Source organism: Gobius niger (genome assembly GCF_951799975.1).
Source record: "Gobius niger genome assembly, chromosome: 14".
Classification (NCBI taxonomy): domain Eukaryota; kingdom Metazoa; phylum Chordata; class Actinopteri; order Gobiiformes; family Gobiidae; genus Gobius; species Gobius niger.
The window spans coordinates 19,182,297-19,209,488 of record NC_136865.1 but is presented as its reverse complement, the minus strand read 5'-3'; the positions used below and the strand labels follow the sequence as shown (position 1 = coordinate 19,209,488).

Sequence of the window (27,192 nt, the reverse complement as noted above, 5' to 3'; positions counted from 1 at the left end):
CTATATGGATTTTTATTGCTTCTAATAGACAGTAAACCAAACCTCAAATGACAGCAAAGCCATAATTTCTCACTTTTACATCCTACCACACTCCACATAGCATCCACACGCACGCACCAGACAGACACTTTACAGACTCGAGCATCACACCGAACCAAAGTCTAAGCTGACGACTTTCCCAGGATCTCGCTGAAATGCAGACTTTTGGAATGTATTGTGCAATCTTCCTGTGAAAATTCAACTGCTTCCTTCTTTTTTTTGGGGGAACTTCTTTAAAAAAAAATCTTGAAGATTAGCCTGTTACATTTGCTATGATAGTTTTGAATCATAGCTGATCCGCACAAAGTACTTTTATTGTTTTACTTGTGTCCACAGCCTTCTAGTTTAGCATCTTTAGATCATTTATTACCTCACGCAACAGTGCATAAGTTCCGAGTGTTGTTACTAATTGCTGGCACTTACAGTAATCATTTAGCTTAAGAACTGCAGTTGAAGATTCAAGAAAAACTTGACCTAGCGCCTAGCATTACATTTAGACCGATTAAGGGGGCGCGTTTGATTTCTTCCGGAGTGCATGCCCTGCAGGATGCCTCCACAGAACACCGAAGCTGAAGCCATGCAAGTCGGGTCTCTGGCGATTAACGGTAACAAAAGCCCAACAGCGGTGAATGTGGACGAAGAGAAGGGCGGAGCAGCTGCGACGGGAGGCAACAATGGATCGGGAGGAAGCGCAGGAGTCGTCGGAGAGGGGGAGTCCGAGAGCGAGGGCTCCATAGAGGGCATCCCGGTGAAGAGATGGATAATGCACGGCGCGGTGATGTTCGGGCGGGAGTTCTGCTACGCCATGGAGACGGCGCTGGTTACACCTGTGCTGCTGCAAATAGGTGAGGAACTTTTAATGGCTTGGATTATTTCAATTTAATGCATTAGCTATTTTGTAATAGTGCAACTAGTCTCAGTGACTTTTCACACGCGGCATCTCATTTTGAAGCTCTGAATCTGGAGAATCCAAACGCTGAGTTGGTTATTCCTCCCCAAACGTACTTTTGATCACCACGCAAAGCACTGCAGCTTGCAGATGTATGCTAATGCTAGCTTTATCTCATCAACACTGGGACAGAAACTAGACCTTGTACTTTAGTTTAAAGAGAGTGCGTTGTTGTTATTTTTTCAATTTCTTACTAAAAAATACATGAATCAATCTGAGCAACACTGGAGGCATGTTTTTCAGGAGGGACTGACACACTAACAAGAAAACGCTTTAAAAAGTGAAAGTGAAGATTTTTTTTTTATACTAATGTAACCTAATAGCCCGTTATGTAGCCAAGGATATTTAGTGTAGATTAGTCTAGTGATTTTTTTGTTTAATGTTACAGTTTATTAATAGAAAACTCCTCAGCATCTTGTTTGCAAAGATGCAAGCCACTTTTAAGGAAGTCTCATGGTATCGGTTAATATCAATAGACTCTCAAACCCCAAGTATCGGTATCGGAAGCAAAAAAAATAAATCAATAAAAAGCTAGATCAGTTCATCTCTGCTCTTTCACTTTTCTCTGCTCTTAACAAACACTTGATATTGAGGCTCATGACGTCTGTAGTATGTGCTTGAGAGGTCCTAAATCAGTGTGTGACATAACAAACTTCTTGGCGTTCATGTCCTAATGCTTCCGTGACATTTAAACGGACACCTTGACAGCTCTAAGCCCTGTCCACCTACAGTGAGTCCTGCCAACTCACTTTCACGCTCACACAATTGGACAGCGCAGCGGTCACACTGACAGTTCTGCCATCTCTGACGAGCTCTGAGAAAATGCCAAGTCCTTTGTTTGAGCAGACAACGTGTGACCTGAAGATTGAAAAGTTACGACGGATTCTCTCCGTGCCGAGTTTAATAAGCCAAAGTCACCTCTCTTATGTAGTAGCTTCTTTTTCTTTGGACTTTCCATCTTGAGCTACTTGCTTACATAACCAAGGAGAGAGGACTGGCAGCTTTGAATGCATCGTGACTTTGTGTGTCGTCATGGATGAGCTGCAAAAGATTGTAAAAGAAGGAGCTGCGGAATCATAGGAAACTAACAATGATCAAGGAAAACATTAGAGCTACCTGTTTGCTTCCAGCCAGTTGTCATGGTTCACTACATTTGCTTCCTTTGACTCCTCTTACCAAAGAACCGCATGAAGTCTCTTGGATGAGAGACTGACCTCTAAGAGACCTATTCCAGAATACTACTTCTGAAAACCTTTCCTTTTATGTCCTTTTGGAAGATTTCGACCACCACTTCTTCCCTAGTAAGATATCATGTATGAGCTTCAGTTGTGACGATGCTCTGACTCAGTCGTCAAGCCATTATATTCAGGCCCTTTTCAAAAGCGTTGGCTTCATTGACTAATAATTATGTCATTGTTTTTTACCGTCATATTTTCTCGGACTAAAACAAACAAACAAGTCGTTATTCATGACTCTAACTAAGACTTAATCTCAGCATGATTTTATCGACTAATAAAAATGGCACTAAACTGAACAGAAGGGACTAGAAAAAACATGGTCTGTGCTTATAATGGAACAGATTGTCCCAAACTGGTCCTAGTTGTGCATTCCCTGAGGCTGTGCATTATGAACAAATATGAGATAGAGTTGATTGACTTATTTATAAGTTATATATTTAGACGAGTAGATTTCATCAACTAAAGCTACAGAAAGAGGATTGTTCAGCTCCCTCTGCTTCAAGAAGTTGGCGGTCAGTGACACAACGCTCAGCCTAATTTGTGTGTTTCTAAATAAATGATGGTTGGTCCCGCGCGATATTATCAGCTCACTTGCCCTTTTTGACCTAAATTCATCCCTGATTACGCTGCCCTAACCCACTTTCCCCTCTCACCGTGTCTGAGCCGCTCTTAGCAGATCTCTGAACCGCGCAGAGATATGACAGTGCGCGATTAGTCTGAACATTTAAATCGGCGCGACAGACGGTACCCGGGCTGAGAGCGGTAGCATTTGGGACCGGTTAATCCTCGAAGGTCAGTCTTTTGTTGTCGGGCTAATTGACTTGCTTCCATTGAGGTCATTTTAGATGAGGGGTTGCTATCCTAGTCTCCGTCATGCCAATATCAGACCTTTATGTTCTACTTCACAGCTTTGGAAACACCTTTTTCTTTCTACTGTGGGCACTGGTCCAAATATGGGGATCCTAAACATCCTCCTCTGCGTTGGAACAATTAGAAAGTGAGCTGATAATCCTGCACTTTGGCTCTTGTTGAGGGAGACCATTGTGTGCGTAACCCAGGTCGGCGCTGGGCACACACAGAGGTTGGTCGGTCCGAGTGTGGCGGTGGGAGCCGTATTTACACAATCCACAAAGGACAAGGAACTTCTCCCTTACAAGGCTCTGTGCTCTGGCCTGATTATGAACCCACAGTGTTACAATAAAGTCTGTGGAGTGGGCAGTACTATTTTAGGACTGAATAACCATGATGCTGCTTATAATGAGGAATTGTTTAGAAGCAGCACAGAACTATATGTAAAATGTCTTTCTCATAGCTGCTCTTAGGTCCGAGTAAACAACAATAGTACAGATCAGATAACTAAGCTGTATATGCACTGCACAACTAAGCACTTGTGGAAGGGAAATAAACAAGACTGTATTGATTGGAGGGCTGGTGGTAAGAGCGGCCGTATTTACGTGCTGATTGGGTGGAAGTGTATAGCTGCTGCAGGTAAAAGCTCTGAAGGGCTAATGGAGCAGAAAACACACAGACTCAAGGCCACCTGTCTGCCTCCAGAGTTAGACATCTCTGGGTTCAAGCGGTTCATGGAAATCAAAACCAGAATGAATCATTTTATCAAAGTCGTGTGCTTGATTGAAATGCGTCTGGAATCTCTTGTCTTTACAGTCTTTGGAACTTTCTTTTGTCTGTTTGGTGGATGTCGAAGCCTATTTATGCACCAATCCACAATGTTCAGTCCCAATAGTTTGAATATCTTCCCAGTGCTTTTAGTCTTTGTTATGTCAACACCTTTGGGCACCCTCTCTGTGGAGTACGGACCCCTAGGAAGCCCCAGACCCCACTTTGGGAACCACTAAGCAGGAATTCAGACTTTTTTGAGCATTTTCAACTTGTGCAGAAGTGTCATCAACAGAGGCCAGGAAGTCTGTGTATCGTACTATGAGTAGCACCTACCCTTTACCAATAGTCGTAACCAGGGCCGTGCAGAGTTACAGAGGGGAAGGGGCTCAAAGATCAAAAGGGCATGACCAGTGACCACTCCCCCTTAAATTTGCACACATATATTTTCATTTCTTCGGTTTTTGGGGTTATTTGTTAATTTATTATGGCTGCTACCTGGGAAACTTATTGAATTTATTTAATTTCCGCAAGATAGGCTATGGATTTGGGCTAAATGTTAGTCAGTATTTTTTGCATGTCTCCTTCCCTTCACTCTCTTCACTGGACAGTGGCTGAAAACTATTGAGAAATTGGTGTGAGTTTCACATTGTTCTAAGAGAATATAGAGCAGAAATATTGTGACCAGAATACGTTGTGGTGGAAAATGGTGGTAAGGAGTGTTGAGCTGCACTCGCGCCCGACACAAGGTTTTAGTTTCGATCACACAAAACTGTCGGCGTGTGAGTCTGTGAACATTAGGCCGATTGCCAAAAAAATAAGGAGCGATCTGAAGATGTGGAGATTGTTGTTCTGCATGCAGGAAATGTGCTCTCCCTGCCTCTCTTTGAGCACAGCTCTTCCGATGGGCGAGAAAATTGAACTAATGAAGGGCATGGAGAGAAAAGGGCAAATCTAAAAAAAAAATCCATATAGAACTCAAAACCTAACTTGTAAATCAGTGCATTTTTCCTCCTTCTCCTTCTTTCACCAAAATACTAAAATAATGATCAGTTCCCTTGCCTCCCTCGTGGGTATCATACTGTCCTAAACACTGTCAGTGTCACTTTCAAACTCCGAGACTCAATGTTATGTAATGTACCCTGAATTAACTCTGCGTCTGCTCTCACCTCCTCCTTTGGTCTCTGCATGTCTTTCCGCTCGAAGATTTTCCACTCTCCCTCTGTCTCTATCCATTATTGAGTCTATCATTGTGCCACTTATCTGCCTCCTGCTGCATTAAGGCATTAGCTGATGCTCAAACTGCACACTGAAACATATCTCGATGACAGGAAGAAGAAATAAGATTAACTCTACTCAACAAGCCTGATACTGAGGCAAATCTGAACGGTCACTGTAACACCTTCAGCACCTTCAGCACCTTCAGCCTCTATGAAAATTATAACGTTTCCTCATCAAAAACATAGTATTTTGCATCATTCTCGCAGGTTTGAGTAATCTTGTTTCATTTGGTTGTTTCATCCACTACAGAGAGTGATTAAATTTGTATTTCCTGGATTGTGTTGTGTAATAGAACCCAGAATTGTCATATTCATTTCCAAATGATATAAACCCTCTCTGAAGCATGATTTGTCTTTACCGCAACAGAGAAGTCCTTAGTCATCAAGTGTCTTTCATTCACAAATCATAAAATATGAACTATGTACACTATGTACACACAAATGTGTTTTAACCTTTTTAACTTTGTCAACTCATTATTTTGGCAAATGTCTGTGTTTTCTAACTTCAATGTTGATTTCTAGAGCTTAGTTTATTCATCTGTGGCTGGTTTGTTATGAATGTATATCCTGAATATTAGAGCTGGGGCAACCTTTTGTTTAATCTCCCACCAAAGCAGATTACTACAATCCTAGAGAAAATTCAGGTTCAATATTAGTTTTTGAGTTTATTACATGATCATGTGCATGGGGTATACGGTCTCCTTAACCTTCACCAGCTAGTGTTGTATTTGTCAACCTACTGTATGAATGATGGCTTTTCTGTATGACTTTGCGTGTCTGTCCATGGTGTACTCTCTTTAAACCTACAGATTACAGAAACAGAAACCTTCTTATTTGCCCCATCACCTGACTAAAAATGGGGAAACGAAAGCATTGAAAACAAGACCAGAGTCGTTCTCTTATTTTGCCAGATTAAATTGTGATATTTTTGCCAAATCCGCCCACTCCTTGTCAAGAGATTCTTATGCTTCTTTCGAAGTTGAACAAACTGAAATCAAAACAATCAGCACTTGGCACTGAGTGGCAGCAGTTTGGGCATTTCCTAGAAGAGCTCGTAACCTACTTTACGCATGCAACCTCAGACTTTTCATCTATTTGCGTTTGGGTACACCTGATCTTGAATGGTTTTAGCCAGCAGGGAGCAGCACGGCAGGTAGGAGGCCTAATCCCATGAGTGATCCTATCATGCAGCAGCTCTAATCTCACAGATGACCTTGCAGACACGGTAACGCTGGGTTATATAAACCTCTGGAGATGACACTCACTGACTAATCACCATAATCTGACCCAGTCATTCAAGGGACGGCTGCTGGTGGGCGGCTTGGTGTACGGATCAAAATGTGCAGCTAGGACATGGAGTGATGGGTTCATAATCCATTTTCAGTAGGGCAATCACTGAAGTGAAACATGTTTTAAAGCCACAGAGTGTCTGTTCAGAAACAGGGACAAACCCAGGAGGTGCTGCACCGTTTAAGAGGATCAGAGGAGACTGAAGGCAGCCTACCAGGTTTCCTCCGGGGGCTCCGGTTTCCCCCGACCTCCAAAAACATGCTGGTCAGGTTGGCCCACAGCGGCTCAGTCGCAGCGGCTCAGGACCAACACCTGAACACTATTTCGTTCTTACTTACTTGATTGACTTACTTGGAAATACCAACAATTGCCAGAGCAGCTAGTTTTTGTCAGAAAACATTTAATATTGATTAATTTGTTTTTTTTCAATACATTTTTGTCTCTTGAGACTTCATTGTCAAGAGATAACTGGACAGTACTAGACAGATACATAAATATAAACAGGTCACACCAACATGAACCTCCACAGGTTTATACTATCGGGACAAGGCCCATGTGAATGAAGTGTTTTTATCCTGATAGCCCCGTTCTTTCTGCCTCACATGGCTCTTATCGTTGGGCTCTTGTGTCCCCGTCTCCAGTGAAAGAGGGACGTGTCGGAGACAAACAGAAGTCTCAGTTATTTAGAGACTCACTATTTATAGAACTTTTATATAACTGCACATGCTACTTTGTTCATTTTTTATAAATGTTCTCAATGGACACTGGACAGTCACACTGAGACATGAGCTTCACTGAAAGTTGTTGGTTGTTAGGTATTTATTATTGATGCCAGACAAAACAAACTTACTTGAAGAATTCTGTTTGGGGTACAAAGCTCAGATATGGAAGGTTGTGGCATGACTTGACTGCAACTTTAAACTTGATCTCACTTCTGAATGGTTGAATACTTTATGAGATGGTACTTGTTGTTAAAGGTTTGAAAACCACCTGTATTGAGGGGGTGCCAAATGAGTGTCATGTTGAGTTATGGAATGTGTTATTGTTTTGACACTCCCTGAAGACTGTGTAAAAGGTGATTAATTAAGTGCAAAGTGTGAATGATCAATGGCTCAAGTGTTTCTACCACCTCTGGTTTCCTAAAAATCCACCTCAAAACCCCTATACCAGTTGGCGTTGTGCGCTGTGAGAAAGGCAGAGTCAGCAGATACCTGAGCCTGAAGCAGTGTTATTTTACATGTGTGCATGTGGGAGCGTGTTTTCCCAGGCTGCTGCGGATAAACTCGCTCTGTGTGTTAGATACGCCAGGAATGCTGCAGTGTGTCGTTGTTGTGCTCTTGTTTGTCAGCACATAACTCCCGCCCGCTTCGCCCTCCTGGGACGTGAAGTCATCGAAAACAAACGCCCCTCGGCTCGCTCAGGTGACTAGCAGCTCGGTGACATAATAACTATGGATTCATTTGAATATGACGATTTGTGTTGCAATAAGCTCGTTTGCAAATTTCCTTATTAAAACAGATGAATAGTATAATAAGGCTAAACATCAAGACAGAGGATACGTTTGGATTGGTTAAGGAGCAGGTCGATCAATGATAAATAAGGTATAAAGTCCTTTGCAACAAAATATATGTTCCCCATGGGATCTTATTATGTTAGAGCAGTACTTACTGACTTGTTTACCTTAATAAATCCTTTCTGTTGTCTGTCTCGGTATAATACCGAGGGGGTGGGGTGGGGGGGGTGGCTTCATCTCCCCTTGGTGTCTCTGGCCAGAAAACCACAATTGCTTCGCTGCCTACAGGTACATACACACTAATGGAATCACGGAGAAGCTAACAGGTTAACGGGCAAAGCTAGCGCCACTTAAACATTATTTACAGCAAAGTTTTAGTGAAAAAAAATATCTCCATTGTGTAATTGGATGCACAATATCCCTCTCTCCCTTTGTCTTTTCTATCAGCATAGTATTTACTCTCATGGACAATTAATGAGTAGAAAACCGCAACATGCTACGACACCTGCAGTGGAGCTTATGGCCTCTAGGGGCACGAGTTACTTAGCACTGCTTGCTCGCCCCATACTTTAGACCTTTACAAATGCTATGAAAAACGTGTGATTCTTGCAATAGTTAAGCATTTCTGACTTAAGTCTCTTTTCTCAAATTAAACTAAACTATGATTTAAATCTATGGAATCAGTCAAGAAGAAGATTATGTTGGATAGATTGAACTGTGTTGCTATTCTAGAGAGGGTTTAGTTATAGTTTGACACCACTATATTGTTATTGCAGTACCACAAGTGCCCAGCAGGTACTGTTGGGCAAGGTGCACATTTCCTTATCTTTCTCTCACTGAGTGTACAGATGGAGTCAGCTGTTTTTCAGTGCCCGCACCTGCACCAGCTCAGTCGCTGGCATTATCCCAGTTGTTTGTTTTAGCCACATTCCCATGGCCTGCGCAAGCTTTAAGATAAACTCAACATAGACAGGACCGCAGCTGTGCAAAAACATTTTAGCGAAGGCTGGTGCGTGACATGCCACTGTTTGACCTGTGAATTCACATGGGGTCAGTGGGACGCAGCCTCCTGCTCAATCAAACTCTTGTCAACAACTCTTTGTATCATGAGGATCACCCAAAAAGGTCAGGTTATGGGCTATGGGTCACTTCACCCGTCACAATGAAAGCCTGTCTATATCTTATATACAATAAATTACATTATTATCCATTTGCTGAAAATATGTATACCCTATTTTCCGGACTATGAGTCGCTCCGGAGTGTAAGTCGCACCAGCCTTCCAAACTTTCTTTTTTAAATCTTCATTGGTACAGGAGTAGGAGATACTGGCACACAAGCTTAGGGCACCCTCTAGTGGCCATCAGTGTGACAATAACAAACATGTGTAATTATATATTTTGATATATAAGTCGCACCTGAGTATAAGTCGCACCCCCAGCCAAACTATTTTTTAAAAGTACGACTTATAGACTTAAATACGGGTAGTTGACTGACTCGTATACTCTGTCTGAGTTTGGGACGGGCACCAAAGATGTTGTTGTTGAGGCTGTCATTTGAACGTAGTAAAACACAGAAACAACTCGGCAACAGAGCATTGAGATTCTCCATTTGTTGACTCACTCTGGTCTCTGGAGTGCAGCTCATATTAGCCGCACTGCTGTGTTAATGGCAGCAGAGGCAGTAATGGCCGCCTCAGGGCTGTATTTGTGTGAAAGAAAAACAGCTGGCGTCTGTCATTGCAGAGGAGACCCACACTGTATAATTGAGGAGACGGACGGACACCGAGCCACCAGCTAATAATGATCTGTCGTGTATCGAGTTATATAAAGGCAAGAAGAGGTGCTGTGTGGAATGACAAGTGCCTCCGTGTCAAACCTTGATGTGGTAATGCATTCATTCTCACTTCGTTCCTGTTTTGATTCTTAAAGGTTGTTTTTTTGTCACCAAGACACCATCCTCTTAGCCGTAGGTTTATTTGTGTTGCTTACCAAACTGGTCAATGGTCATATAATATTGTTTTTTCGCAGTACACTGGCCTGTTTGATGCTATAGTAATATGAAGTGATGTAATTTAGGTGGCACATTGACAGAACAGTCAACACTCACAGCAATAACATCCAGAGTTTTATTTGTTTTTTTATATTAGTAAGCTCATATCTGGGTGGGTTTCTTCCAGTCGCTCCTGTATCCCGCATAAATAAAACATAAAAGGTTCCTCCGGCTATGTGGTCTTGATCAAACCTAGCTCATGGTCACCCTCTGCTCCCACTGCAGAAAACAAAAAACGGTTTCCCTGTAACTATTTCTTAAAGCTATGGTAATCCATGTATTTTCTTGAGTAAACTTCTTTTGCATCCATGGATTTACTCTGTAAATACAGCATTTGTGACAGAAAAACAGACCGTCCAGCATGAACACGGAAGTCAGAGGCTCAATTAGCACAGCGTTCATGTCATGTCTCAACTTTTTCACTATAAACTCAGGCTGAGACGTGCTTCTAATTAACTCAACTAAAGGGAGGGTCTGTGAGAGAAGTAACATACTGGTACATACTACTTTTGCTTTTCATTGTGCTTTGTGATTCAAAGCATTATTTTGGCCTACAAAAAGCTGAAATTTAAATGGCTTTGACTGGTTGTGGTATACTAGAATAAGCCGTTGAGTAAAGATGTGTATTTCAGACCAGGGCACAACTGGCAGAGCAGGGCCCAATAAAAATGATTGTTGTGACCCACTCTCCTGCAGTTATGTAAGGCCACAGCTGATTGGTTTTATTGATCTGTTTTCGGAGGCGTCACTCGATGCCAACGGGAGTCCCATTGTCAGATAGGTCAGCGTCGGTCAGCACCCAGCTACCACGCACATCGGTTTTAGTACTGTACAACATTTTTGACTCACTTAGTAAATCTCTGTCAGATGGAAAACCTCAGTGACAGCTCGGTTCATAATATATGTCAATGGATGCAGTCAGCTTAATCAGAATTCTTAATTTATAGTGAACACACTGATGACTAAGTTGCTGCTCTTGTGCATTGCTGTGTTGCCACCCGCTGTCCCTTTGTCCCTTTTTTCAATTTACGGGGTTACTTTTAAGTACATTTAGTTCATTCTTAACCCCATGCATGCAATATTGTGTACCATAATGCCAAAATAATGATATGAAATCCTCTTAAAGTTCTTTCCCCTCTCTTTCCCTCTCCGGCGGGTCTCTTGCTGCGTGCCGGTGTCGTGCGGTAGGGGGTGCTGACTTTACTGCAGTGTTACATAACAGGGAGACAGCAGTGGTCCATGTGTGTGCGCACTTACACCCAGGCATTCTCAATGCAATTTTAATGCCACCTTTTACGTAGGAAGCCAGAGCTGGCGGGGGGGGTTTAACATTATGAACCACCTGAAAGCAGCGTGTTGAATGAGGCGAAATTGGGTTTGGGGCTTTTAGCAGAGGCATTGGTGAGAGAGGCATTTGTGAATGATGACCTTGGAGGTTCTATATAATCTCGATGAGTCACTGCTGCTGAATAAGATGCCTCAATATTTTAAATGATAGCTGACATAAACAGATTGAAAAGTAACTGAGGTTCCCAAATGACTGTTGTAAGCCTCAATTATGCATGTGTCCACTTTGTTTCTTCCTCCGTCATATTGCTGTACCTCTGTGTGACTCTAAAGACCTCCAGTGTTAGTTTATTATTAATGAACGCACAAGAGCTGCACAATCTCAGCCAACGGTGGCATCAAACCAGCAGCCAGGCACACATCAATTATACAACACAATCTCCATCTGTCACTAGTTTTTCCTCTCTTTGCCCCTTCTCTTGTCTCCTATCAGTCATGGCCACCTGTCCCGTACTCAGTCCTTGTTTTGTTTATTCAAAAACACCTGTTTCCTTGCCTCCTTTCCTTCAGCACTTCCTCTTCACTTTCTCCCGCCGTAACCTCTGAACTCACTCTCACTTTTTCATCATTTTTTCTCCCGTTTTTTCTGCACAGGATGACAGACTGACAGATTGTTTTGTGTTTATGAGTGGGAACTTAAAGTGGATGTGCAAATTGGTGGTGTGAAAGCGTAAATCGACCGATTTATAAAAATCTGTCAAACAGGATGTGAGACCAAAATGTGCATGGCTACGTTATAACAACAAAGCATGATTTTATCCTAAAGTTAGTGTTAAAATGCAGTTATGTTGCTATTTTTGACTAAAGATATGTTATGCACAACTCACTCTTGTAAAACAAAAGTTCTACAATCACAAAAACAAGAAAATAAACGCAAACAACTCTTACATCATGTGTAATTGTGATTTTATATCAACATTGTATAATCATTTAATTTGGACCTGTATGCAGTCAGGTGAAATATTGGGACATAGACTTTAATTTGGCTTTAATTTGAATGTATTTACATCCAAATCGGATGAACGGTGTAGGAATTACAAGGGTTTTTATGTGACCCCCCCCCACACACTTTTTAAGGGACCAAAAGTAATGGGACAAAGTAACAATTATAAATCAACCTTTTTCCTTTTTAATATTTGGTTGTCAGTCATTTACAGTCTGAAGTCTAGAAGGCATAGGCGCGGTATAAATAAAGTTGTATCTGGTGACACAGATGATTTTAATGGTAAATGAAAATCACATTTTCACAGTGACCAATCCCAGTCTCAAGGAAATACCCTCTTCAGGAGTGCCTGCGGCCTCGAGGATAAGTAACCAGGCCAACTAGACGTGTAGTGTCTGGGACCTGATGTTATTATGGGGAGCTGGGGTGGGCATGATTGACAGACAGATTAAAGGAAAGAAAAAAAGAAACACATATTCCATCCAATATGACGGCTTACTGAAGCACAAAGACATGAAAAATAACTAATAAAAATCACACAGAGGACATAGAAACAGCGCTGTCTTCTGCCAAATATATAGACAAACAGCAATTTTAAATACACGTAAGAAAGTATGAAGTTGGCTCTGAATGTTATGGGATTTGAGAGGGTCTTTTTGAGCGACGTATTACAAAGCTGCTTCTGTCATTGGATTGATAAAAGCATATTGATAATGGGATGGGCGGCGAGCTGGGTCCCAGAGAGTGTATCTTTTTTTCCCCTCAGATTTATAAAGAGACCACATTTTACATCATCGCCCTCAAATTAAAAGCACTTGAAGATACTTTCTGAACGAACACAACGTGCCATTGTAAAATCACAAACTATTTGTCACTGAACAAGAGCAGAGCTGTGCAGGAGGTGGAGAACGAATCGCCCTCATATCCACTGATCTAGTCTTTGTGTGTGTCTTTTGTATGTGTCTTTGAAGCCGGACATGGTGTGTTTTGTGTATACGGCATACTTTTATCAGCAGCAGAAAGGCGTTTTGTGCTGCAGATTTCTGAAATGGTCATGTGATGTCTGATGGTGTCACTGTTTGAAGTTTGAATTTGCGTCGCATCCAGATGAATAAACACTATAGTCACACGATGCGCCCTCTTTTCAGATGTGGGTGAGTGGCACTCAGACAGCAAAGGAGAGGGGACGTTAAGGTCATCAACTAAATAAGGCTGAGATTGATTTGGTTCTTTGTCAACATGTTTATATGAAACTGGTAATTATGCTTGATACCTGCGGAGCAATACCCTGGGTAGTGCTTTACAATGGGCCATGGAGAAGAAATGTGTTATGAGGCCATTCTATTGTCTGCTATTATTATCTGCTTATTTGGTCGGGATGTATGCACACACCATGCCGCATTGCAGCCATATACTAATTTACATCCGTTGTTCTGCGTTCACCATGCATACACCTGTGTGCACACAAACTCTGGAGGGAAAGCGAGTGAAGTGTCTTGCCCTAGGACACAACTGCTGAACCTGGGATCAAACCAACCACCTTTGCATTGACGGGTGAACATTGTGTCACTGCTGAGCCTTATTTGTGTCTCTTTAAAGTCTGTTATGGGGCATTTTGCAGATAATTGATTAACATATCAACGATAAGCTTTTCTCCATCAGAAAAGAACAAACACATATTGTCACTAAGGGAATAGACACAATGTATTTGGTCTGATCTTTTAGTTACGTCACATACTGTTCTTTCTGTAAACGTAGTCACTTGAATTTTGAGTGTTCTTAACAAATCTCCATTTTTGCACTCGGAAGAACTGAAACTTAAACCCGTGAGACCCCATACTGGCCTCTATGTACCCACAATACAATAAAAGTGCATGACTCCTGCAGTTTTTCTTTCCCACCCAAACTGTTACCACCTCACTGGCTGTATCCCCCTTTATGTTTTCTGTTAATTTGCTCTTTATCAGTCTGTTCTCACACTCGTTTCCTCCGCTCTGTGTCCATTTCTTTTTCTCTTTTTCTCAAATACTTCCTGCCCGCCCACTCTCTCAGTATTGTTCTGCTGCACTGTGGGAACTTAAGTTTTTTTTTAAATTATTTTTAGGTGAGTTGTTGCACATCGCGGTGTGGGAACAGGGGCATTGCTTTATTTACTATGTGTTTTTCTGCTTCTATTTTGTGTGGGAAGCATTTATGACCAACTATTTTCCTGTTTTGATGTTGACAAGCGCACTAGACAGTCAGATCCCTATCAGTGTTCCTTGTCTGCCGTTTTATCACTGTCCTTTTTGTGAGTTATGCATCTAAATACATATTTCCATGTTTACGTATTGCTTTGGTGAAAAAATAAATCCGCCGTCAGGAACAAAGCAAATCAAGTTTTAGCGGGAACATATCCCTCAACAGGAAAAGCCCTGAGAGTGACGACCATGTTTGGAGACAGGAAGTCAAGGTGATGGAGTCGCCGTAGTAACCGGGTTCCCAAGACCTGTCTTTGGTCTAACACCGGGGTCGAGACCTTTTTAGGGCCCACTGCATGGGAATCACAATGGCCACATTTACAAAGAGTCCCTTTGGGCTTGAAATCAGGAATAAGGATTTAGTGGGTTTGTGGTTCAGATCTCCAGATCACAGTTTATTTTTTATTTTTTTTTATTGAAAAGCCACATTAAAGTACATGAACAGTAACAGGAAAACAATTACAAAGGTATTCTATCATGTTCACAAATAAATGAACAAAGGGCTTTTGGCCAAAGCACATTTACACAATACATAGTGGGTTCAGTTCATAACATAATATACAGTAATCAAAGTAATCACTGGTAATGTGGAAAACTAATTCAGAGCGTCATGAGACTAAGACTGACAATTCAGAACATACAATATATTGCATATAGATTGTAAACATGCCGGGTGCAAGTGATACACATACCCATATCGTTGGCTTCTTTCAGCCTCTATTCTTTTGAACTTTTCCAACTTTAAGTAAGTAAGCAAGTGCTGTATTTGTCATTGTACAAACGTACAACAAATTTGTGTTTAGGTGTTAGTCCTGAGCCGCTGCGACTGAGCCGCTCTGCCATTGTGGGCCAACCTGACCCGGAGGTCGGAGAAACCGTAGCACCCAGAGGAAACCTGCTTGGCTGCCATCAGTGCTCCTCTGATCCTCTGAAACGGTGCAGTGCCTCCTGGGTTTGTCCCTCTTTCAGAGCGTGGTGTCCTGCACTGGGCAGGGAAGAGCTTAGCAGATAATCTGTTTTATTCTCCAGTGAACGTCCATTAGCCAGAACACTAGTAGGGACAGAAGGAATGTGTGGCTTAGCTGGGTGTCTTGCCTGGATACCTCCTCGTTTGTCCCTTTTTTTGTTTCCTGTAGCTCCTCTTGTGACGCCTCCACTGTGGGGTGCTCTTGGTGCCTCTTCAGTTTCTCAGAAGAAGAAATGTGTAGGTCTCAAATGGGTTTAGCTCATAAGCTAGCTTTTTGTTAACTTTCCTCTTCATAAATCAGGTCGCAAACCTTTCTGGTGCAACGAAAACACCCAAATTATGACATGTGCATTTAAACAAACCTACACGTGGATGTGGTTTTTGTTCCACATTTATTATCAATGCCTCAGTATAAGGCACAGGCCCTGACCTCTCCTCAGGTCCCCCTCTGTGAAGTGAGGGCCGTCTCAGGTTAAGAGCGTGGGTCGCATTCAGTAACTGAGAGCTCCGGGCTGTTAACGGATCATATCAGGAGGACACGACCTAAAAGCTATCATGAACTAACGACACATAGAGTGGATGTATATCTGCAGTGTCACGTGAAATATAGCTTCCTCTTTATGCATGTCAACTGCCATTTCTGCCTACTTATAGCTACTACTGCTGCTACCTTTATGCTTTCGGAAAGTTCCTGCTCGAACCTGCCATTTCCCGTGGCTATAAATTCCCTGCATTGACCCATTTAACTTAAAGTGTGTTAAAGTCTGACCTCATTTTGGCAAACAGGTTGTAAAACTTTTAAAGGCATTAAGGGATCCATACTTTTGATGCTGTCTTGTCTGGGACAGATAGACTGGCTGCCAAATGCTGCTTAGAAGCAAAAAAGGAGCCCGGGAACAGCGACTATTGACATTGGTGCAATGATACACTTGAGTTAGCCATTCTTTACCTCAGTTGGCTGGGTTTTATTACTAAGGTCATTCAATGTTTCAAATATTAGGCATTGGGTAACTAACAGTGTGAGGTCAAGTTCAGATTTTGAACCTGGCAACCCACTATGTGAATCACTGGAGACAGAGGAAGATAATTTAGTGCAGTGACCTCAATAGGACAGTCGGCATAAGAGATCTTGTCCTCCATATTTTGAACCTGGTAAACTGGTTCTGGTACCTGGTAAATGTATATATCATTTGAAGGGTGTGGAAGGGTGTGGAAGGCAAAGTTGCACATCAAAACTGTTTTGCTCAATTACAATGACGTGAACTCATCCAGATTCAGGACGCTCTCATGCATTTTACTGTAAAGAGTCCATGTCATTCAAGGTAATGACGCTTTAGGCAGGTCTGTTGTCATACATTTATGACTATCTTCATTTTCATAGAAGCATCTCTGAATACTATATACGTATCCAGTGTACTCTTGTATGATTGAGTGTCTCACCATAAACCAACTGTGGTAAGGCTACAAGGCTGCACAGTGACTTATTGTTTAAATTATGCTCGATTCATAATGATATTTACCATGTGTAAGAAAAAATATGTTGTTTTTTGTGGCAAATATAAGGAATTAGTATATTTCCCGGCATCTACGGCTCATTCAGAAGCTCTGTATTTTTCCATTACGGCTTCGCGTGATGCGTCCATACAAGCCTAAGCACTGTTGTTTTGCTAGTTAATTAAATAAATGTTTGTGCAACAATTCATGTAACACGCTGCTGTTCTCACCTGCCCTTCAAATAATCCGTGTTTGAATGCCACAGGGCTTCTCTCTGCTTTCAGTAAGTCACATTTGGCAGGTTCGGTTGTCTATTATGCCTTTTGAATAGCCACCATTAGTTGAATTGCTTCTAATGCACTTTTTACCACGAACTTGTCAAAGGTTTTCAGTGAGTCGACGATAATGGCTGAAGATCTTTTATTTTCTTTTGTCCATTTTGCTCGTGCTGCCTGGCGTTGATCCATTCACCCACTCAAGTACAAAAGCTCCTGCTAGACAACCTACTTTCTTTTGCTAAGAAACCCAATCCCTTGTGTCTTCTAGTCTTCCTCCAGCACATGCGATTCAATGCCGTTGTCTTTTGTGCTATAATCCGGTGTAAGCGTTCACACAGTCTACGAGCTGAAAGCAGTGCTGCCTTTAGTGTCTGATGTGATGAGGAAGGAGAGGTGGAATTACAGAAATAGTCTAATAGTCTAGTTAGATCCCAGCCTGCGAACATCCTGGTTATTGGGTCCCCCTTTGTAACCCCCCATGACCCACTCCAGTCACAGTAATAAAGTAAAAAGTATGGTTGACTGGAAGAGCATCCAGCTTTACAAAAATCAATGGCACAATTCAATAAACATGACCACTTTGCTGGAGTGTAAAAAAACAGGAACAGAGGTGTTAAAATCCTCGGTACAGTCTTTTGTAACAAACCAAGAAACCTACAGACTTGTATTTAATACAAATAGACAAACAAAATAAAGATAACCTTAACTACTCCCCCTAGTGTTCCCCCTAGTGACTGACTTTTGCAAAACCAGAGTTAAGACTACTGTTGTTGCAAAGCATTCATATCTATTGCAACGTTTATGGTTCATAAATGTAACGCTTTATCATTACCAAGTACCATAATGTTCTTGTCTAATACAGTTTTTGTTGTTTGTTTCCAGGTCTTCCAGAGCAATACTACAGCCTGACGTGGTTCCTGAGCCCGGTTTTGGGTCTCATGTTCACGCCTTTGATCGGCTCGGCCAGTGACCGCTGCACCCTGAGGTGGGGCAGGAGACGACCCTTCATCCTAGCACTGTGTATTGGGACTTTAATCGGGGTGGCACTATTTCTCAACGGATCCGTAATAGGTACGTCCCACTTTGCTAATAGCGACTTGGATGATTTGTTTGAACCTGACTGCTCTGTTTGGGATCTCAGATGTGGCTTGGAGTGCCATCTGCTGGTAGTGGGGGTAATTACATGATTAAAAACAATGTACAAGCATCAGTTTTAGATAATGCTAACAAATACAAGGTGTCGTGATGAAGGCAGTTTGAGCACATAACAGCTCAGAACGGGTCTGACATTTTATGGGCTTTAAAATGCAGAGGACATTGTCTATTTTGCAACAAAATCCAGGAAATATAGATTTCGATTTGGATGTGCTTCTGCATTAGAAGGAGGAACAACCAAAGGGAACTGTGTGAAATGTCCATATGATTAAAATTTCACTCTGTCTCCCTGACTTTATCTACAGAACAGTCTGTCTTATGCACTTATTCCTAATCCTTTGTAGTTACTTCTTTGTACATAGAGGTGCCTCTTTGTGAACCATGTGTCATTTACCAGCCTGCAGTACTGTATAAATTTCATTGCTAATTACTATATTGATAGAATAGCAGATATGACAGGTGTACTTGTGTCAGAGTTTACTTTCAGCATACGCACACAAGCCGCTGGCATTCTCCGTCTAATAATGACTTAACAGCAGAGGAAAGACATTTATACTGTACTCTCCGTAATAGGATTATGTAACCACTTTGGCAAGTAATCTAGGAAAGCAGCACTTTAAGAGGCTCATTTTGGCAAAGGTTTAATGATGCCCATCGAAATGGTGTGACACTAAAACTTTTGTCCCTATAATGCATAGCCAGCCACAGTAGAACACCATCCTTGTACCCAAACTGTTTACCCAGCATTCACTTGTCCTGGGTCATAACATTTGTAATTACAGCAACTGGGGCATCTCTTGCCAAAAGCTGTCCCTGAGGCTGCCTGCTCTGGCCCGGTGCAGTTGTCAGCCACGGCTTATTACATCACGCAATGTCACAAGTCACGATGAGGTCATTTACACACAATCACAGGCATCGATTAACTGTAGGCCATGTTCAGTCTCTGTCAGCTTTGTTACATGCCTAATGCATGCATTATTGACTATATGTTAGTATGCAAATTAATGCACGATACCTGATTCTTTTTCTAGTGATGGAAGAAATTGTTTTGTCTAGGGTTGTCTTTGTATATTGTAAACTCAAGCATATGTTGGCATAACACTGTGCATCTAATTGTATATTGCATTAGTATCAATGTTATGAACTTGCAGGGTAGTTTTATTGCATTTCTGTGAAAGGGACCCTAAAAAGTGGCCCTGTAAGTTGTGAAAGGTGCCCATAAACTCGTTCCTGAGGCCATTTTTAATTTAGTGGTGTCTATAATTCCAGCTTTTGCATTTATTTGCGTCATACCATTGTACTTTATGCTTTTCAACCCATACCACACCCACACTGCACCCAATAATGACTAATCTGTAAATCAAGCACATAACACTGAGCATCACTGCCAGAGCAATGGTATGTGCCGCCCTGCCTGTTACAAACAGTCATTTGCCGCAACAAACAGGACTGTGTGACGTGTTTCTGTCAGCAAATCTGGTTCTATTGACTTCTCTTCTTTCAGTTCATAATATATTACTTTATATTGATATGTATTAAGCCATTCAGAAAATCTCATTTAGTAATCATATAAGCTGTTTCCTACGAGTGGTGTGTGTGTGTTGACATGGGAACCCAGGAGCAGGCAGTTCACAGGGATTTGCTTCCTGTTTGCTTCCTGCTTTCGACCAATCACATTCAACTTCCTGCCAGCCTGCCTGACTACCAAGCAGTACCACTCCATTGTCCAAAACCCGTAGCACACGCTAAAGCTGACTCACCCTTTGACTTTTTCTTCGAACGCTTCCGAACATTAATGTATTTCATTCCCGTGTCATGTTTAGGTCATTTCAAAGGGCTATACGCAGCCGGTAAAGAGGTCAGAGTTGCTGAGAGGCAGATGAGGCCGATGCAGTGCACTGTGGGTAATGTGTAGCGCTGTGCCTGTGCATTGAGACAACAACTAATCACTTATTGATCGCGCAGTTCACCAGGGGTTCAGCACATCACTTGTTCTGCAATAGCCAGTAACGTAGCAACGTTACTCAATGCATTCAGAGTCAACAGTTGACTTATGGAAATATTGTCTCGTTTTAAAAGATAGCGGAAGGACATGTTACTGTTTTACTTGGAAAGCCTAAATTGTAGAATAGAAAGAGATAGATAGATATTGCTTTAAATTGTTCTTTAACCCCCCCTTGTTCTGTCTTTCTTTCTCTCTCAGGTCTATCATTGGGCGATGAGCAGGGCCGGCAGCCGATCGGGATAGTCCTGACCGTTTTGGGGGTGGTGGTGTTGGACTTCTGTGCCGATGCAACGGAGGGGCCGATACGAGCGTATCTATTAGACGTGGCAGACACCGACGAGCAAGACATGGCCCTGAACATCCACGCTGCGTCGGCCGGTAAGACAAATATGTGTGTCATAAACTGAAATGTAAATGTGTTGGCATTTCCTTTCCTCCTGATATGCCCTACCTGGAGGCTGCTGCTGCCGTGATCAACAAAACTCATTGATCTAGTTATTACAAAAAGCACAATAATAATGAAGCTTAACACTCCCCCCAAGTACCCCATGCTAAGTCCTCGCATAGGCGTATATATTGTATTTTCTCTGCAATTTGATACACCATAGAATTAGCTGGACCTTATTATTACTGTCTTTGTTTCATGCATTAGTTAAAACAATGTTCTAAACATTTATGTCAAACAAGTTAATTACTGGATTAAATTAGTTTCACACACCTGAAGAATCTACATGTTGGTGAGATATCTACTTCAAGTCAAGATAATCCAGCTGGACTTTTATATTGGGTCGAGGAGAGAAATTCATTGTCAAAAGAAATGCTTTCAAGACTCCAATTACTGTAATGTCCCTTAATGTTGAACCCAAACACCCGTGCTAAGTTTGTTTTGCGCATGTTTGTCCCACAGGTCTCGGGGGTGCGGTGGGATACGCTCTGGGAGGCTTAAACTGGACCCACACGTTTTTGGGGATGGCCTTTCAATCCCAGGAGCAGATCTTGTTCTTCTTCGCTGCCATCCTCTTCACCGGGTCGGTGGCGCTGCATCTCTTCAGCATCGAGGAGCAGCAGTACATGTCCCAGCACGACCGAATTGACCAGGTGAGAATATGAATATGTATATGTTTTAAAAAGAAAGGGTATAAATAACTAAGGCAATCGACAAAAATACCAGACACTGACATACAGTATGAGCATTTTCTCCTTAGCAACATAAACTATACTTCAGAGTGCACCTTAATCTTAGCAGGGATTTTTAAAGTAGCTCCTTAAAAGCTTTCCACATTAGTCTACATTAATTACCCGGGTGTTGTCAAAGCTCTTTCCTTTTTATTTCACTCAAACTTTTGCGTTGTTGTTCTGTCAGGAAAGCCCTGATCCCGCCCAGTCTCATCCATCTAACAATGGGAAAGCTGCACTACTGGCCCCAAAACTGGAGATGATTGGAGAAGATGAAACGATGGACAGTTTCGACCTCTATGACCCTTACGGAGACGATCAATCAGAGAACGATATGGATATGGACTTCCTGGAGGTGGAGCTTGTGAGGAGTAAGTAAAAATGATTTCAGTTCGTCATTAATAGACAACAACAATAGCTTAGTTGAACATAGCCTGCTCACTGCAACGTCGAGGATTGAATTCCCATTTGTTTCCAGGCCCAACTTTTAACTTTGGTCTCTAATGGAAACCTCTCCCCCCAGGTAAAAGTGACAGTGTTTTGGCCATGGCTGACGCGACCCTGGACCACATTGACCACGACGCTTTGTTCCTGTGCCACTTGGAGCCGTCCATCTTTGCCGACCGCCTGTCGCCGTACCACAGCTCTCCCCCCGCCTCCACCTCCATCTTCAACCCCCACCACTGCACCGACCTCCAGCGCGGTGCAAATATCCGGCGCAGCAGCAGCGCGGGAAGCCAGGATCTGCTCCGCCCACAGAGCCACCCGCACCATCACCACCACGGCCAACAAACGAACGTGCCCAAAATATCACGGCTGTCTGCGTTTTTACAAGAAATGGAGAACGACGACGGGCAAGAGGCGCTGCTAAATAATCAGCTGAATGAGCAGCGGACGCTAAACGGCAGATTGTTATCTGGCATTGCTAACGGTGATGCTAACAATCTCAGCGCAAAAGGACAGGCTCACCGCGCTGGGATGGTCAAAGGTGAGAATTTAACTGCTGTGGTCAAACTGGATGAAAAAAAAGTTTGGATCAAATACAGAATGCTAAGTACTTCCCAGTTTGAAATAATATCCTAAAGCAATACTAAGTAATTTGTTTACCTTAGTAAATCCATTTTGTAGTCCCTTTCGGGGTAATACAAGCGTTAATGGGATAATTTTCATCTGAAAACCACCCTTGCAACTTTCGCAAAGAAGAAGCTAACAGGCTAACGAGCAAAGCTAACTGCGGGCTAGCGCCACTTTAGCAGCATTTACAGCCAAATTTGAGTGACAAAAATTATCTCCATTGTGTAATTGGATGTACAATATATATCCCTCTCTCCCTTTGTCTTTTCTGTCAGCGTAGTATTTACTCTCACGGACAATTAATGAGTAAAACAAACGCAACCTGCCGTGGCACTTATGGCATCTAGGGATATGAGTTACTTAGTTCTGTTTTAAATATCTTTTTTTCCCCCCAAATAATCAGAAATAAAATGGGAAATGAATTAATTGAAAATCATGGCTAAAATTGTAGCTTTTTTTAAATCTAGAGTGAGATAAACATTGCATTCTATGATTTGAATGTTTTAAAATGGACTTGGACAGATAATTCTGGTAGTGAGTGTTACTTTTACATCGACTATTACATTTAAATATCTTTTCATCCATCTGTTTTGTAGCTGCCAGCACCGGAGCGGCTGTCCGTCACTCTCGCCATCGGCACACTTTCTACAGGCAGCCATCTTGCACTTTCTCATATTATGGCCGAGTGGGAAGTCACCGCTATCGTTACCGCAGAGCCAACGCCGCTTTCCTCATCAAACCGTCTCGCAGCATGAACGACTTGTACGAAGTGGAGGCCCGACACAGAAGAAGAAGCAGACAGAGGAACAGGCATCGTAGTGGGAACACCAACTCCTCCAGCGGGGACACGGAGAGCGAAGAGGGAGAGGTACGAGTCTACACTTAGCGTCAACAAAGAAATGTTGACGTTTTGCACCACAAAAACCTTGACCTTTTGTTTTCTCCCAGGTTGAGACTACTGTGCGTCTGCTGTGGCTGTCCATGCTGAAGATGCCTCCCGAGTTATTACGTCTGTGCGCGTGTCACCTGCTCACCTGGTTCTCCATCATCGCTGAGGCTGTTTTCTTCACCGACTTCATGGGACAAGTCATCTACCACGGAGATCCCACTGTAAGTCTTTCACTGTATTACTTTAAAGCAGTACTAAGTATCTTGTTTACCTTAATAAATCCTTTTCGTTGTCCCTCTGGGGGTAATACAAGTGTTGATGGGATGATTGGGGGGGTCTTTCATCTCCCACTGGTGTCTTTGGCCAGAAAACCATGCTTGCAGCTTCCCTGCCTCCGGGTTGGACCACCAATACACACTAATAGAATCACGAGGAAGAAGCTAACAGGCTAACAGGCAAAGCTAACTGTGGGCTAGCACCACTGCAAACAGTATTTTCAGCCAAGTTTGCGTGGAAAAAATTATCTCCATTGTGTAATTGCATGTACAATATCCCTCTATTCCTTTGTCTTTTCTGTCGGCGTAGTATTTCGTAGTAGTATTTTCTCACGGACAATTAATGAGTAAAAAAACGCATCATGCTAACACACCTGCAGTGGCTCTTATGGCCTCCAGGGTCTCGAGTTACTTAGCACTGCTTTAAATGCCACATAATAGATTCATAATTTTGATTTAAATCTTTTTTTTTTCTCCTTTAGGCTGCTTCAAACACAACAGAGTTTGTAAACTATCAGAAAGGCGTTCAGATGGGCTGCTGGGGACTTGTTATATACGCTTTGACCGCAGCTACATGTTCAGGTAACAATAACATTTCTTTATAGCAACCTTCAGATTAAGAGTTTTCATGTGAGTAATTTATTCTAAATTTATATCCCTAGCTATTCTTCAAAAATACTTGGACAACTTTGACTTGAGCATAAAAGTTATATACATCCTGGGAACACTTGCATTTTCTATAGGTAGGTGAAACTTTTTTTTCTTCTTCAAAACATTTCCCTGGTTAGATTGAACAAAATCCCATTAACAATGTGTTTCATAGGCACAGCAATAATGGCGTTATTTCCAAATGTGTACGTTGCGATGGTCATGATCAGCAGCATGGGCATCATCTCCATGAGTATCTGCTACTGCCCCTATGCTCTGTTAGGACAATATCACGAAATTAAAGAGGTACTACATTTTTACCCTCTCTAAAAAGTAATTCAGAAGTCTTTTTAATGTAATTGCTTTGTAATAATTCAATATTTGTTTGTGTCTTTCACAGTACATCCATGACAGTCCCGGTAACTCAAGAAGAGGCTTTGGTATCGACTGTGCCATCCTATCCTGTCAGGTACATACACACACATTAATTCAGAACAATGTGCATGCATGTGGATCAAGCCAAATTTCCTTTCTGTAAACAACGCACCAGCAGGGGGCACTAGTCTCCATCTGCAATAGAGTGCGGATCGGGCCGTTTTTTTCTGTCCGAGCCCGGCCCTCGTCCGACAGAGCAGTGATCAAATCCGAACCGAGCCCGACAAGCATTAAGATATTTGTGTCCGAGTCCGACCGAGCCCGACACATTTAAAATCACAATATTTCCATAAGCCTAATGACACAGTAGGATACGATATTGTTTGTGTGGAAAAAGTCAGATTTTATCCATCAAAAGGCATTCGTAACGTCAACACAGATGAGCGGAGCACGCACGGCAGCACGCACGCACGCACGCACGTAGGCTACGCGGAGCAACAGTTTTACCTGTGCGGTCACTGCACGTGTTTCGTTGTCACAGCAGTTCACAACTTCTTAAAAGCATTACTGCGTGCGCACTGCGCAGTGCATAAGCGGGTTTAAATGCCGCATCTTCTATTTATTTAGTTTTTTGACAAATGATCGCTTATAATGCATGAAATGAAACAGACCCATTTTATTTTAATTTTTTATTATCGTGCTGATGTGTCCGAGTCCGACCCGAGCCCGAAAATAAGTTCTAAATATTTGTCCGAGTCCGACCGAGCCCGTCGGGTTCCGACGGGTCCCGTCGGACGTCGGACGGGTTGCAGCACTCTAATCTGCAAGTGAGGAAGAGTGAGTGAAACCATTTGAAACAAGCTAAAAAACAATGGCCTGCAACCTAGCTAAAGGTGCAGGTAAATTGACTGCTTTGATGATCAGAAGATGGTACATGTTCTGTGTGTGAAAGGGGGGATAAACTAAATATGCAACATTTCTGAAACATGCAAATGAAACGGATGAAAAAAACAACATTATAACAAGAATAAAAGCTCCAAAAATCTGGTTACCTCTTATACTGGCTCTTTTTTTTCTGTAGTAGAAATGAACTCCTCCTTTTGTGTCTCAGGTGTACATCAGTCAGATACTGGTGGCTTCAGCTTTGGGAGCAGTGGTGGAAGCTGTTGGCTCTGTGCGTGTCATACCAATGGTGGCCTCCGGGGGCTCCCTACTGGGCTTCTTCACGGCCTGGCTCTTGGTCATCTATCCTTCTCCAAATAGCAGGTAAGAATAAGCTCCATGCAAATAGTTAGATTAGAAGTAATTCATGTCTTTTGCATTGACTTTGCTTCGTTCACGCTTTGTTGTTACTGTCAATGTAACAATTTTCTTGCCTTTTTATTTTTTAAGTGACACGGATTCGGCCAAAACATCAGAAAAAAAGGCTTTGACGACGCTGGAAAATTCCAATGATAACTCGGTCGCCGTTGCCGTTGCGAAGGAGAAACCAAGCTTCTGGAAACTCAACAAAGAAGGAAAAGCCACCACGACCACCACGTCATGTCACACAGAGAATGAGTCAGTCCTGTGATTGGCTAAAAGGACACCAGAAAACACACGTATTGACTTTTGGGGTGATTTTCTTCTTTTTTTTTTTAAAGTCTGTTCTGGTTCTGCGAAGTGAAACCATCCGAAATGGGACCAGACCGAGGTTTTGGTCGCTGTCGGCCATCTTTGAAATTCCTTCCACATCTCGTTTTTCGACGGACTACGGACAGATTAGCCAAAAAAAGTCGTTAATTTTCTTTGCCGATGCCTCTGCGTAAGGAGTGGGTGTTCGTGTCTCTCAGGGCCTCTAGGAGGTGCTATTGAGCCACCGCCTGGAAATCTTCAGGGTGACTTTACAGATGAAGAACACACAATCAAAACCAATAATGGACTCTGAAAATGAACGTTTCAAAGCTGCATATTCTGGAAATTGTTCTTCCTCGCTGCGGAGTTTATTTGGCGATTTTGGATGTGCTCTGACTTTGTTGAGAATGAACGACAACAAAACTGCTCGATGGGACTTTGCTCCACGGCAGTAGCTTTAAGACATTTGGAAGTGGCATTTCTCAAAAGCCTGAGTGCGGATCATTGTTGATTGATCCGAATTGTTTTATTTGTGCCCTTCTTTATATGTTTTTTTTTTTTTTGTTCAGGGCAAAATGGTTCTGCTCAAGTAGCCTAAACACCGATCAGGGATAACACTGTGACCACAGACTGGTGACGCGAAGTTTATCACTTCGTCATGGCAACTGCTGAGTGGGTTTGATACGCACAGAAATAAATGTTGACTTTAGTGTAATATTTTTCGCCACCTTTGTCA

General features: G+C 42.3%; 1 protein-coding gene across 1 annotated transcript; it reads left to right on the top strand.

The window, feature by feature from the left end:
* Positions 1-508: 508 nt before the first annotated feature.
* Positions 509-27,163, top strand: slc45a4a (solute carrier family 45 member 4a). The gene is made up of 14 exons (XM_079571619.1): positions 509-884; positions 18,128-18,316; positions 20,604-20,783; positions 21,313-21,503; positions 21,769-21,952; positions 22,105-22,569; positions 23,252-23,523; positions 23,604-23,765; positions 24,302-24,401; positions 24,482-24,562; positions 24,643-24,773; positions 24,868-24,936; positions 25,954-26,108; positions 26,235-27,163. The coding sequence occupies exons 1-14, from the start codon at positions 575-577 to the stop codon at positions 26,413-26,415; spliced, it is 2,670 nt and encodes an 889-aa protein (XP_079427745.1). The 5' UTR covers positions 509-574; the 3' UTR covers positions 26,416-27,163.
* Positions 27,164-27,192: the final 29 nt, after the last annotated feature.

Bases quoted from the DNA above. Each gene is read 5' to 3' on its own strand.
- slc45a4a (XM_079571619.1), top strand. From the start codon at position 575: ATGCCCTGCAGGATGCCTCCACAGAACACCGAAGCTGAAGCCATGCAA. The intron at 23,524-23,603 runs GTACGAGTCTAC...GTTTTCTCCCAG, and splicing joins CGGAGAGCGAAGAGGGAGAG to GTTGAGACTACTGTGCGTCT. The intron at 23,766-24,301 runs GTAAGTCTTTCA...TTTCTCCTTTAG, and splicing joins TCTACCACGGAGATCCCACT to GCTGCTTCAAACACAACAGA.